This window comes from Saccharomyces eubayanus, chromosome III (assembly GCF_001298625.1).
Source record: "Saccharomyces eubayanus strain FM1318 chromosome III, whole genome shotgun sequence".
NCBI classification, from domain to species: Eukaryota; Fungi; Ascomycota; class Saccharomycetes; order Saccharomycetales; family Saccharomycetaceae; genus Saccharomyces; species Saccharomyces eubayanus.
The window spans coordinates 104,424-118,216 of record NC_030978.1 but is presented as its reverse complement, the minus strand read 5'-3'; the positions used below and the strand labels follow the sequence as shown (position 1 = coordinate 118,216).

Here is a 13,793-nt window from a genome sequence, read left to right as displayed (position 1 = left end):
CAGCTCTTTTCAACACAGATTATATTGCTGGTGTGGAGTTAAGTTGGCTGGGCGGCTAAATTACAAAAACTGCGTGTCCTCTTCCTTTCTTTAATTACCCGGCTAGAAGAACCCTGATTTCTTTTCTTTCCTAAACGTTTCGCAATTGTTTCCGCTGCAATTGCTGGAAAAAAAGTAAATGAGCAAGATATACGAGACTGCATGATAAATTGAGGCTAAATTGAAGTTTGGTTAAGAGAGCTTTGATAAGCGTGACGTAAGTTCTTTAAAAAAGGGAACGATTGAAAGCCTCTATTTAGTATTCGCATTTGTTTCTACTCTGTTTCGTACATCCATTCGATTGCGCAGGGCATATTTTCCGCAGAGCTGGACAGTTTCCACAGGGTCCGCCACGCCCATACATATGTATAATAATAGAGGCATGAAGACTGCTGCTTATCCAAGACAGAAAAACCTGTTTAATTCAGCGCCAGCAGAAATTCATTTGGGCAATTACACTAATGTCCACAGAATAGCATAGTAGATAGATTAAACATGAATTGTCAGGCGTCGACCTGAGAACGTTATCTTCTTGTTTTTGCAAAAATATTTGTATCTAGAAATCATATTTTATGTCTATCTTTTCTCAAAAGTATGTATTTATTATGTGTTATGAAAAAAATCAGTATGTATTTAAACGATGTCTCCCTTGGTCAGCAGTTTCTTTTCATCGTCAACGCAATCATCGCTAGTCTCAAGGGGACCGTTGTGTAAAACGTATTGTCTTACATAGTACCACATAATCGAGTTGAATGTGATAACACCAATTTGTAAGCTGAATAATTTTAGAAGTCTTGGTAAGTTAATCGTTTGGTCCCACGCAAAGAACTGTTGAATGCAAATGACGAAAATGACTAAAACAACATATATGAACAAAAATAACAGCCAATACTTGAATTTGAACCATCTTGGATGCGCTCTTCTTGCATCACAACGAGAACAACTCAACTTCGAACATCTTACCACAGAGCATTTTAAAGCCTGTGCAGCGTCGTTTTTTGGTCTGAACAAAAATAGCAGAAAACAACAAGTGAAAGCGCTTACACAATACACTATAAGTGAGACGTAAAGAAACTTCGGGTAGTTCATAAAAATTGGATATTTTTTGCCTAGAAATGTTAGGTTTGGTACCAATGTACTTTCGACCACTTGAAAAAAAATGAGGGTTTGCAATACTCGAGAGAGAGCTATGAAGGCTTTCGGTTGGGGATTGTCCTCTGCGGTGGCGGCAGGGACATCGCCCTTATCTTCTTTGATATCTTGAATCATACCAGGCCTGGTTTTTCAAAAATGATAGCACCGTTCTTTGAGCGAAGACAGAATTGAATGGTAGACTTTTTCTTTTGCTTTTTTATATTTAGAAGAAATAGAATAGCCATTTCAAACTAAAATACAATAGAAAGGGGAACTCAAGTTTCTTGGGGTCTCGAGCGCGTTATAAATGACAGCTCTAAAAATCTGTTCATTTCGTGATTGTTTCGTGCCTGTTTCACGCTCCATTCGAAAAATAACAATAGGTTAATCATGCCAGCATCAGCCCAAAAAAAAGGATGTTCCGATTGACAGGGTTACTCCCCCTCCCCTGAACGCCCATCTGCTTTTTTGTTCCCACAGGTTTCCCGTTTGTTACTCTGCTACTTACAGCTCTATTTCACATTGCAAACTTGTTTCCTGTGTTCGAAAGTAAAAAGGCTAATGGGTACGGGTGTACCTTATGCAATACACGACGAAGGTGGCAGCTGGCAGTTCCCATCATTTAGGTAGAAGCACAATAAGCCCGTCTTTCTCTGAAAAACACGATAAATCTTTTCACCAATGACCTCCCCCACAGACTACAGAATATCGCCACATTCCAATCTTCATAAAGGTGGTAAACTTGTGATTAACAGCCTTATTTGTCGTAACCTCTAATAATCTTCTATGTTTGACAACAACATCAGACACTCCTTCTTTAGCATTCTCAATCTCTGCATACGTGAGTCGTCTATATTCAGGGAACGTTTTGGCGATCCACTGATTCCAAGCCTCACATATATTCTAAACTAGCGTGACACGGGTACTACTATTATACTATGCACGCGTTTACTCCAGTCGTGATAGCCCATTTTTTCAAATAAGGGCGTGTGGTCTAGAGGTATGATTCTCGCTTAGGGTGCGGGAGGTCCCGGGTTCGAGTCCCGGCTCGCCCCAATTTGATAGATTTTTTGCATTATCTGACTCTATTTTAAGCTCTTACCTTTTTTGAGTTCTATACGAGTTGGCAAGCAAATGGCACGAGATCTTCGTCTGCAAATGGCCCAAAAGCAATGAGATTAAGCGCTGAACTAAGAAGATACTTATGCAAGCTGATTTCACGCTGCAAAGCCTTACTTAGATGATAATATTAAAATAAAAAATAAAAACTGATACTAAGCACGCCAGTGAGGAACAAGAACAGGAACAAGAACAATAACAATGTGCCAATATGCCATTCAACCGCAAGCAAGTGACGTCACTTATGAAAGAAACCGGCAAATCAAGGGTATGGATGGAAACTTGCATGACGGCTGTTACTCCACAAGGTGCTTCGGCTTAATGGGGATTATATGGCGACGGGAACAGCGAAAAACAACACATTCGAGCCAGCCATACTTGGGTCTTACCCCAAGAAGAAGGGAAGATAGCGCATGTTTGCGCATTGGTGGCAAGAAAATCAACTCTTCCTGGAGAGGAACCGGTTCTTGAATGATCAAACGCGGTTTTTCGGCCAGTTCTTCTCTATTAGCATCCAGGCTCATGGCTTCTATTCATATACTGTGGAAGGCGCACCGCACCGTATAGGTGCGCCTGTGATAAACCGTCGGAACTTTACTGCCCAGACCGCGGGTAATCAGTCCTGGTGGAACCGCTGCAAGAACGGTGCATGCAGCATGACCTTCCCCGGACTGCTCTGCCTACCAAGGCAGAGCATAAACATTTCCGCCTCTGGTATGGTTGAACAAATCCGTTGTTGCTGTTGTTGTTGGGTCATTCAGTAGGAACAGGGCGGTATTCTAAAAGAGCGCAAACCTAATACCGCGCATGTTTGGTCGCATTTATCCGGCGGTCATCGCCAAAGGGCGGACAGGTCACGTCCCGTTCTCTGCTTCAGCAAAAAAAGTGTGACCTTTTTCGTAGCTGGGCGTCTATCAGGGCGTCAGCAATTAGAGGCACAGCGGAAAAACAATAACAATGGTAATAGCACTTACCGTATGAACGCTGCATTCGTAAGAAATCGGTGACGTTAATCAAAGGATAGTCATGCTCTTGAGAGGGCTCATTCTTCCCGACCGTTCCGTGTATATAAGACGATGGAATAGATGGCTTTTAAGTGTGTTGTTCCGTTCTCTCTTCTTTAGGTTTCGGAAAATAATAGAAAGTATAGCACTCCCTCAAAGCTTTTGTTATATTAATAGCGATTACAACAAAAAAAATGACAGTTCCTTATTTAAATTCAGGCAGAAATGTTGCATCTTACTTACAAACACAATCACATCAAGAAAAGACTTTGAAGGAGAGATTCAGTGAAATCTACCCCTCTCATGCTCAAGACGTAAAACAGTTCGTCAAGGAGCACGGGAAAACAAAAATTAGTGATGTTCTACTAGAGCAAGTATACGGTGGTATGAGAGGTGTTCCAGGAAGCGTATGGGAAGGTTCAGAATTGGATGCAGAGGAAGGTATTCGTTTCAGAGGCCGTACGATTGCTGACATTCAGAAGGAATTGCCAAAGGCAAGGGGAAGCTCACAACCTCTACCAGAGGCTTTATTTTGGTTATTATTGACCGGTGAAGTTCCTACTCAAGCGCAAGTGGAAAATTTATCCGCTGATCTAATGTCTAGATCAGAATTGCCTCATCATGTCGTACAGCTTTTAGATAATTTACCAAAGGACTTGCATCCAATGGCTCAATTATCGATAGCAGTGACCGCCTTGGAAAGTGAATCCAAATTTGCCAAGGCTTATGCTCAAGGTATCTCCAAGCAAGACTATTGGAGTTACACTTTTGAAGATTCATTAGATTTGTTGGGTAAACTACCAGTTATTGCTGCTAAAATTTATCGTAACGTGTTTAAAGACGGCAAGATGGGCGAAGTGGACCCAAACGCTGATTATGGTAAGAACTTAGTCAACCTGATCGGCTCAAAAGATGAAGATTTTGTGGATTTAATGAGATTGTATTTGACCATTCACTCAGATCATGAAGGTGGTAACGTATCTGCCCATACATCTCACCTAGTGGGATCTGCATTGTCCTCTCCTTATTTGTCCCTTGCATCGGGTTTAAATGGGTTGGCTGGTCCATTACACGGACGTGCTAACCAAGAAGTCCTAGAATGGTTATTTGCACTCAAAGAAGAAGTCAATGATGACTACTCTAAAGAAACTATTGAAAAATATTTATGGGACACCCTGAATTCAGGTAGAGTCATTCCTGGTTACGGCCATGCCGTGCTGAGGAAAACAGACCCTCGTTACATGGCTCAACGTGAATTTGCTTTGGATCATTTCCCAGATTACGAGCTATTTAAGTTGGTCTCATCGATATTTGAAGTAGCACCAGCCGTGTTAACCGAACACGGTAAGACTAAGAACCCATGGCCAAACGTGGATGCCCATTCAGGTGTCCTGTTACAATATTACGGCTTAAAGGAATCGTCATTCTATACCGTTTTATTCGGGGTTTCAAGAGCGTTTGGTATTCTAGCTCAATTGATTACCGACAGAGCTATAGGTGCTTCAATTGAAAGACCTAAATCATACTCTACTGAAAAATACAAAGAATTAGTCAAGAACGTTGAAAGTAAACTATAATAAGACCATGTCTTACCCTTTACTCAACCTGCATATTTTTCTATTACTCTGACTTCTTCCCTCATGACCATTCATTATTTAGCACATACTTAATACGATAATATATTCTTTTAACCAACTCATTATGATATTTAAAATTTTAAAAAAGATAATCACACAATAAATCAGCTTCTTTCAAAAACCTTTTAAGGTCTACCGGCTGCTGATAATCGTGGAATCTACCACGCTCGATAGACGGCATCCACACATTACCACCATGCTTCTGTTATTGATAAGTCCGCTATGACCCTTTTAGTAATATTTTATTAAGATCCAGCCGGGTAAACAAATGCAGCCTTACTGCGGGGAAACAAGGCGCTTCAAACTCCTCGGAACTTGGTATAAATAGTAAATATGGCAAGTGATACCGAGCTTTAACACTCCAATTGGTGTTTTCAATTCGTTTATAAATTTCGGACAATTTTCGAAGCCAATTAGAAGTATAGTCTTACAGTTCTGTTTACTTCACTTTTTACTTTGAATTTGAGGTTTCTAAAATTCTAGTATAAAGGAAAACAAGAAGGGAAAAAAAGTAAAAGAGGGGGCAATATCGCTAAAAAGAGAAGCATTTTGAAATAACAAATAATAAAGCCACAATTGACATACAGTAAGGATGGTTAAGATTGCAATTATCACTTACTCTACCTATGGACACATAGACGTTTTGGCGCAAGCCGTTAAGAAGGGTGTTGAAGCAGCTGGTGGTAAAGCAGATATATACAGGGTCGAAGAAACTTTGCCTGATGAAGTCCTGACTCAAATGAACGCACCTGAAAAGCCTGATGACATTCCTGTGGCTACTGAAGAGACATTGATCGAGTACGATGCCTTCTTGTTCGGTGTTCCAACTAGATTTGGTAATTTGCCTGCTCAATGGTCTGCCTTTTGGGATAAAACCGGCGGGTTATGGGCTAAGGGCTCTTTGAGCGGTAAAGCAGCCGGTGTTTTCGTCAGTACTTCCACTTACGGTGGTGGTCAAGAAAGTACCGTTAAAGCCTGTTTGTCATATCTAGCTCATCACGGTATTATCTTTTTACCATTGGGCTACAAGAACTCCTTCGCCGAATTGGCAAGTATAGAAGAAGTTCATGGTGGCTCTCCATGGGGTGCTGGTACTTTGGCTGGTCCTGATGGTTCAAGAACTGCTTCTCCATTGGAATTGAGAATTGCTGAAATTCAAGGTAAGACATTCTATGAAACTACAAGGAAACTTTTCCCTGTAAAGGAGGCCAAGCCATCTACTGAAAAGAAGGCAACTGCCTCTGACGCTGCTAAAAGACAAACCAAACCTGCTGCTGCTGCAACTGCAGAAAAGAAGGAAGATAAAGGGTTGTTGTCTTGCTGCACTATTATGTAAGGAACATGCTGTTCACATTCGAAATTCAACTTCTACCAATCCCAAATTTAATCCAAAGCAGATGTATCAATAGAGGACGTTAAAAAATGAGAGAAATTGTTCTTTTTTATGTTTACATTTTTTATATCAAAAGAATATTTGTGTAAGTCCTTAAACTAATAATATTATTTCTTAATTTTTCATAGTATCTTCATTTTCAAACCGGTAATCTCTACTTTCAAAAAGGCTGTAGTTCGTTTGATCAGGAAGAAGAATCATGTGTTTTTATTCTTTCATTGCTGACTGAATTTCTTGCTTCTGCTACTAATTGCTATCTTGAAACAATAAATATACAGTTATTTGAGTTGAATTTATATATACAGGCTTAAGTTTATCGAATAAGAAATCGTTATACAAGCAGTGAGGAGTCTATTCCTTCTTTAACGTTCGAACACGGCGTTCCAGGTATTTATCCTTATCTTTCAAATCCTTGGCATATTTGGTTTCCTTTTTACCAGGGTATAAGACCCTTTGATCTAATTCTGAAAGGTCCTCCTCTTGTCTTGGTTTTATTTCTTCCTTAGCGGTGTGTGTTTTCCATATATGACGTATCTGCCCTACACAGTACATGCACAGAGTATTAGCTCTCTTATAATGGCCACACGATGGACACTTGTTTAGGTGATGAATCATCTTCAATTGCTTCTTACCTGGGCCATAAAGCTTTTGTCTTTTCTTTTGGTGCGATACTTTTTTCTTAGGAACTGCCAACAATATACCATTATTGGAGAAGAAATCCTTGTCCTCAGCACCTTTACCATCTCCTAGTAGCTTTTTTCTCAACCATTCATGAATAGATCCTAGTGGTTTTTGGCTAGGAGCCAGAAGTGGAGGGTTCCCCAAAGGCGTTAACCATCCGATTACGTTGGCAGGTACAATTTTGTAAAGTGCCAAGTGTTTACCAAATATCAATGTGCTCATTGTTTATTTACTGCCAGCCACTCGGTACTTTCGTTTTCAACCTACCGTGCTATTATGAGAATGCGTACCTTTATTAAGATTCGCTTCTTCAATTCTTATGCAAAATCATCGTATTGTACGACGAAATTTTCCTCGAGAAACCACAAATAGATCAAGATCGCCAAATCAAATACATAAACATAAGGAAATAATAATTGACTTTTTCGTACAAACGTGAAGAATAAAAGCGTAGGTTTAATAGTTTTCTAGCACATATACAGCGAGCACCTTACGAATTATTAAAATGGATACTTTGAGCTCAGTACAGCCTGCTTCCTATGTTGGTTTTGATACCATCACTAATCAGATCGAACATCGTCTGTTGAAGAAAGGTTTCCAATTCAATATAATGGTGGTTGGACAATCCGGTTTAGGTAAAAGTACTTTGATCAATACGTTATTTGCTTCACATTTGATTGATTCCGCCACTGGTGTTGATATCTCCGCTCTACCTGTCTCAAAGACCACTGAAATGAAAATTTCCACTCATACTCTTGTAGAGGATCGTGTTCATTTAAACATTAACGTTATAGATACGCCTGGATTTGGTGACTTTATTGACAACTCTAAAGCTTGGGAACCTATTGTGAAGTACATCAAAGAACAACATTCTCAGTATTTACGTAAAGAATTAACAGCCCAACGTGAGAGATTTATCGTTGATACACGAGTCCATGCTATTCTTTATTTTTTACAACCTAACGGAAAGGAATTAAGTCGCCTTGATGTCGAAGCTTTGAAAAGACTGACAGAAATAGCAAATGTTATACCTGTTATTGGTAAATCAGATACATTAACTTTAGATGAAAGGGCAGAGTTTAGAGAACTCATTCAAAATGAGTTTGAGAAATATAATTTTAGAATTTATCCTTATGATTCAGAGGAACTTACTGACGAAGAATTGGAACTAAACAGAAGTGTCAGATCTATAATCCCATTTGCTGTTGTTGGTTCTGAAAACGAAATTGAAATAAATGGTGAAACTTTTAGAGGAAGAAAAACCCGTTGGAGTGCAATTAATGTCGAAGACATCAATCAATGTGATTTTGTGTATTTGAGAGAGTTCTTGATCCGTACTCATCTACAAGATTTGATTGAAACAACTTCTTACATACATTATGAAGGGTTCAGGGCAAGACAATTAATTGCTTTGAAAGAAAACGCCAATAGCCGTTCCTCAGCCCACATGTCCAGTAACGCCGTTCAACGTTAAAGCTATCTGAATAATAGTAATTATATATTACATTAACTTATATCTATATTAAAAATTCTCAACATATTATATACGAAACTGACCTTGTTTGCTTCTTTCACTCTATTCGTGATAATTTCTTAGGGCGCTATGGCCGTGAACTTTAGAACTAATGACTACGTTACATAAGTACAGTTATTTCCTCAGTAAGTTTTATCCTCATAAAATAGATTTATTTGTGGTTACCTACCTTAGGTAAACATTTTGCCACTAAAAGTAACCGAATCTTGAAGGATCGACATGTTTTGTTTTTTTTATACCAACATTTCGATTAAGGGCATATCAAAGTAAATTTTATGGATCTAAGCGTAGGTACTTGTAACTGCGCTCAAAAACATCAAAGGGAAAGAACGCTGACAAAAATGTAGCCTTTACAAAGCACAAGGAGTTATTATTCTCGTACCCTAGTGCCTTGCATCGTTGCTTGTGGGATATTTAAATAGGGTGGTAGCACAGAGGAGACAGGTAAGCTTTAATACACGTACTTTCTCGTAAGGTTTCCAAAAGCTGTTCATAAAGTAAGCAATTATTTACTAAGACGTATTAGCGTTACGCTAGATTCAATTTGCAAACACATCCTCAATTATTTCCGTTCCTAAAAATTTTGATCATGTTTATAAGAACTTAGTATAACAAGTGAATTCCCTAATTCCATTCACCCTTGATCTTGTAAGAACATACTTACATCATGTGCTAACTACCTTGATGATTTTCCAATGTTCACAATCCGAATTTTCTGTTTACATCATTATGTCTATTTACAAACAGTCTGCTGCACCTAAGTTCAAATACAAAAGCTTTGGTTCAAACGAGAATAGGTTATATTTTAATTGAGTGCCATCTTATACATATAGCTTATTTATGCATATTAGCGTTTTGTGAAATTTAAGTCAGAAAAAATATTTTTCTCAACCCTTAGTTATTCTCCATAATTCCAGAAACGGCTCTATAGGTATTCCATGGGTTATACTGTTTAATATTAGTGTCAGTAATAACAAAGGCGGTGACGCAGGGATATAAAAGAGAAGTGGATTCCTTATAATGAATATTGATTAAAGCTAAGGTGAGAAGGCGTTGTGGTAGAACCAAAAGAAATTGCAATGCTAAACGATTAGGGCCAAATTCGGAGGACTCAAAACAAAGAAGCTGCCCTACAGGCAGTGATTACTTATATACAATTGTTTTTTAATAGTTTCCTAAAACATACACACTTCACAGGCGTTTATGAAGGATAAAAGAGAGAATAAACGGGTTTGATACAAAAAAGTCAAGTGGCTCAAAAATATTTAGACAGACCCCAGGCAAAATGAAAAGGCAGTCAAAAGTATAATTTCAAGGTAGCGCAAGGAAGAGAGAAAGGATGAAACATCATTTTTCCAAAGAGAAGATAAGTTGACTTTAAAAAAGGTTTTCTGAGAAAATTAACGTGCCTTAAAATTGGCCAGAAGAGTCAAGAAAATACTAAATATCAGAAAAAAGCCCGTCAGCTACCTTCTCATCGGAATAGCAGATACTGAAAAATAACACTCATATTTTCTTTTCACGAAAATATGAAACTAGTAAAGGCAATACCAAAAGAATGCGATGCTAAAACGTACACAGTAATATTGTTGAGATTTATGTCGGTTATTATGGTATGAAATGTGACTATTCAACGTTGCTCACTTCAATAGCCACATAATTGGAAAATAGTTGCCAATAGTGTCCCATTAGCCTGTAAATTAGCCGAATATGGCATTTAAAGGACTGAAGTAAACGAACAGTGTACTTTTATTTTTTATACCGTAAACGTACATCCAGATGAAGTGCAGGATAAGCGTCTCAATTTACACATGTTTGTTACGACATCTATTCAAGTACTTGAAACGAGGTCTTTTATGAAGGGTCTACTTCACAAATAGATATCTTCGAGGGAGTTTGAGCCGTCTTACTATAGTTTAACGAAACTCGAATTTGCAGAAAACAGACATGTCGTCATTTCTTTCTATATTCTTCTCAAAATGTTAAGAGATAAAAGTGGCTATATCTACTGCTGTACAGGAACATCAGATATGAACCTTTTGATGCTTTACAGGTCAACGTGAGTTAATTTAAGAGCCATTTGCTGTAGGGGATTTGAATTATTGCTGATACTTTCTTGATTTTTGTATACCCTTTGACTATGATAGTGTGGCAACTTTCGAAATCTCCTAATAATATGCAAATTCAATGGCCAGCAGGACGTGGGAAGTTGGGACATTGTTATTTTTAAAGGGCCCGTACAGCTTACTAGACCTTTGTTTAAGTGAGCACAGCTTGAACCAAAGGGCAGTTGTACGACCATGTACTATATAATACACCTGAATTCCTTTAGAAGAAGAGTGATAAGAAGAACGCAGTCACATAAAAACCTTGAAACTTATTTTGACAGCTCAATTTGTATTTTGGGGTCTGTAAGCAGCATCTAAATTTACTGGTAATTACCAATATCATAATTTCAGAGATCCACCTGTTAAAATGTCAGAAAATCTTAAAGTTGTCAATATAAGTGTGATATGCTAGCCGCAACATAATATTCAACAATAAGTAAGTGTATTAGTAACATATAAGTTGTACAGGACTCAGGCCCTTCTTTGCAAATAGAATGTGTTTGCCATAAGTTGATACAAAGGAAATTAAGCTTAATGAATATGTCGTAGTATTTACTTAGTTCAGAGCCAAAATCTTCTAAAATACGCTAGGCCCAACAGTGCTGTGATTAGGTTATTCAGATGATTAATCAAAGATCTGAGACTGTAACCATTATAAGTATCATCGCGTCATAAGCGGTTTTGAGTCAGCTCACGGAGAAACTAATTGTGGATGCAGGATGAATTATTTGGACTTGCTATGCTTCACTTGTGACTACTAAAATACTTGATATTCAACACTGTCAAATGTATAATTAAGATTGTCGAATATAGCAATCATAAAGCAAGCGGTATATAATGTCTTTTGTTCTTTAAGCGGTTTTTTCAATAGCCCCTTCCCCAACTAAAGAAGTAAGCAAACCGTGTCTCTACGGCTTGAGAAGACATGTGTGACTCGAAATGAGGGCGATTATATCCCTTCCCTTTTTCTTTTTGGCCGACATAAGATCTGGTTGTACCACTCTCGTAAACATACTTTAATCTCCGTGTACATCTACTTCCGTTCTGAGTGTTAACAGTGTCTGGTTGAATAACATACTGGTTCTGACTCTCTCTGCAGATACGTGTTAGTGACACATTACCGGTATTCTCAACTACAGAATGCTGTCAATGTGCCTCGATGAATTTTAAAGAATTTTCGATCTTGCGCATGTCTTTTTATCATAAAATCTAAAGTCTGTGGTGCCTTCTAAGTTTACTCTCTCAAATTTGCACCGTTGTTGTTTTATTCTCTTTATTCCTTTAATTTTGCTTCGGAAATCAATTACATAAAAAATACGGACTTATGTTTAATGATAAAGTTTAATTTGTTTTCGCAAAATTTAAACTGTAAACTCAATGCTTCAAAAGTGATCATGTGACCTATTATTTTATTTTGTTTAGTGTATCACAGATATGATGTTTTAGCAAGTCAGTCATCTTGTTTCTTCTCATAGTGAGCCGAAGATGAGCTAATACAAGCGAGCATGTGTATTTTAGTGATTGAATATAGATAGTTTACATATTACTCTATAATGTCTATAATGTCTATAACGTCTAGATTTAATGAAGTGATATTTTTCATATCATAGCTCGTATTAAAAGCTTTCCCATATTGAATGACGACTAAAACTGGTGCAAAGCAGACATAATTGGTATGTTGCTCTGTTCAACTGCTCCTATTTTAGGATTCTTATCTAATTTTTCAGTTGAGCTGGAGCGTACTTTTATTTATTTTCAAGAATCTCGTCTAGGTCTGGAATTGGATATTTTAAAATACAAGCCAACCCTTTTAACCTCCCAAGTTCTTCACCATGACTTTGTAGAGTACTGAATACAAATACTCTTCCGCCGCTCTGTTCAATATTGTATGTCAAGTCCAAGAATGTCTCACGCTCATCAATGTCGTCACTTTTTAGTACGGTATCGGTAATAAGTAATGTTTCTACTGCTTCTAATTTTGCGGCTCTCTTGATTTCCTCTTTACCGTACCACGCTTTGTTATCGTCTTTATTTAAATGTTCAAAGAAATCATCCATTATTTGAATTTCTTTAATGAGTTTGGTATTTTGCAGTACGGTAGAATATTCAGGATCTCTTAAAACTTCGGTAATTCCCTGTAAATAACCAGTGGAACAATGGGCGATAATAAACATCTCTTGGTTCTCTAAAATTGAATTGTTTTGTTCTTTCTCTGCGTACTTCAAGATTTTTTCCATTAAAGCCTTTGCATAGAATCCTGGGGAGCACAGTATAATCATCCTTAATTCATCAAAGTTGAAATTCTTCATCATTGCATCATAAGTTGCTCTATAGAACTTTTCAGTCTTTTCATTGAATTTGTTAATATCAGTCGCATCCTTTTTTTTGGGCATTGAAATTTCAGTCTTTTGCTTTAAGATAGTTGAAGAAGCTGTTAATAAGCAAACATGAGAAATTCCTTCTTGCAGTACCACTGCCGCGGTATCTGATTTGGTTTCTAACTCGAGAGCTTCCTTTAAAAGTCTCTTGGCATACTTATTGAAATGGTGCTTGAAAATAGTAAACTGGTGTTCATACGTTACACTAAAACTAAGAAATTTACCAACTGGGACATCCAAATTCGCGGTATTCGTATCATCAGCGACAGTGACACCCTTATAACGCAGGTATTCCTCCTTTATATCAAATTCATAAGAGAGGATTTTCAGCCTCAGATTTACTAAATCAGTACTTGTTTTTCTATTTACTTCATCCTTTTTTGTCGTGAACAATTTCTTAAAGATAACTTCGTCTTCTTTGTCAATTATTTGATATATTGTGAAAAGATCATCCTTAGTTTGAGGCACCAAAGTGATAATCGTATTTTCGTTCTCTCCGAAATCTTCTAATACAGATATGATTTTCATTATTTTTCAGATCCCGTTGAAACACTTTTATTTGATTGCTTTATTAATAAATTAACTGATCCTTCAAAATAAATTTGGCGAGTATGTTGTACACTTTGTCTTATATATGAACGGCGTAAAATCGTCACCGGTTAATTAATCTTCAACACACATATTAGTTTGCTCTTCCTTTTGCACCCTATATTTTCGATACACCCCATTTCTTACTATTTCAGGTTGCAGACCTCATCGTTAAGGT

The 13,793-nt window shown here is 37.6% G+C and overlaps 6 protein-coding genes and 1 non-coding gene across 7 annotated transcripts; 4 read left to right on the top strand and 3 right to left on the bottom strand.

Moving 5' to 3' along the window:
- Positions 1-672: 672 nt before the first annotated feature.
- On the bottom strand, positions 673-1,308 carry DI49_0756 (uncharacterized protein; the record flags this gene model as incomplete). Its single annotated transcript, XM_018363979.1, has 1 exon — positions 673-1,308. The coding sequence occupies one exon, from the start codon at positions 1,306-1,308 to the stop codon at positions 673-675; it is 636 nt and encodes a 211-aa protein (XP_018223383.1).
- Positions 1,309-2,156: 848 nt separating this feature from the next.
- Positions 2,157-2,228, top strand: DI49_0755. Its single transcript has one exon. It is a non-coding gene; the product is annotated as a tRNA-Pro (tRNA).
- Positions 2,229-3,490: 1,262 nt separating this feature from the next.
- Positions 3,491-4,873, top strand: CIT2 (citrate (Si)-synthase CIT2; the record flags this gene model as incomplete). Its single annotated transcript, XM_018363978.1, has 1 exon — positions 3,491-4,873. One exon carries the CDS (start codon positions 3,491-3,493, stop codon positions 4,871-4,873), a length of 1,383 nt encoding a protein of 460 aa, XP_018223382.1.
- A 652-nt stretch (positions 4,874-5,525) lies between these two features.
- On the top strand, positions 5,526-6,269 carry YCP4 (flavodoxin-like fold family protein; the record flags this gene model as incomplete). The annotated part of the gene is made up of 1 exon (XM_018363977.1): positions 5,526-6,269. The coding sequence occupies one exon, from the start codon at positions 5,526-5,528 to the stop codon at positions 6,267-6,269; it is 744 nt and encodes a 247-aa protein (XP_018223381.1).
- A 408-nt stretch (positions 6,270-6,677) lies between these two features.
- On the bottom strand, positions 6,678-7,229 carry MRPL32 (mitochondrial 54S ribosomal protein bL32m; the record flags this gene model as incomplete). Its single annotated transcript, XM_018363976.1, has 1 exon — positions 6,678-7,229. One exon carries the CDS (start codon positions 7,227-7,229, stop codon positions 6,678-6,680), a length of 552 nt encoding a protein of 183 aa, XP_018223380.1.
- A 283-nt stretch (positions 7,230-7,512) lies between these two features.
- Positions 7,513-8,481, top strand: CDC10 (septin CDC10; the record flags this gene model as incomplete). The annotated part of the gene is made up of 1 exon (XM_018363975.1): positions 7,513-8,481. The coding sequence occupies one exon, from the start codon at positions 7,513-7,515 to the stop codon at positions 8,479-8,481; it is 969 nt and encodes a 322-aa protein (XP_018223379.1).
- A 3,913-nt stretch (positions 8,482-12,394) lies between these two features.
- Positions 12,395-13,555, bottom strand: DI49_0750 (uncharacterized protein; the record flags this gene model as incomplete). Its single annotated transcript, XM_018363974.1, has 1 exon — positions 12,395-13,555. The coding sequence occupies one exon, from the start codon at positions 13,553-13,555 to the stop codon at positions 12,395-12,397; it is 1,161 nt and encodes a 386-aa protein (XP_018223378.1).
- Positions 13,556-13,793: the final 238 nt, after the last annotated feature.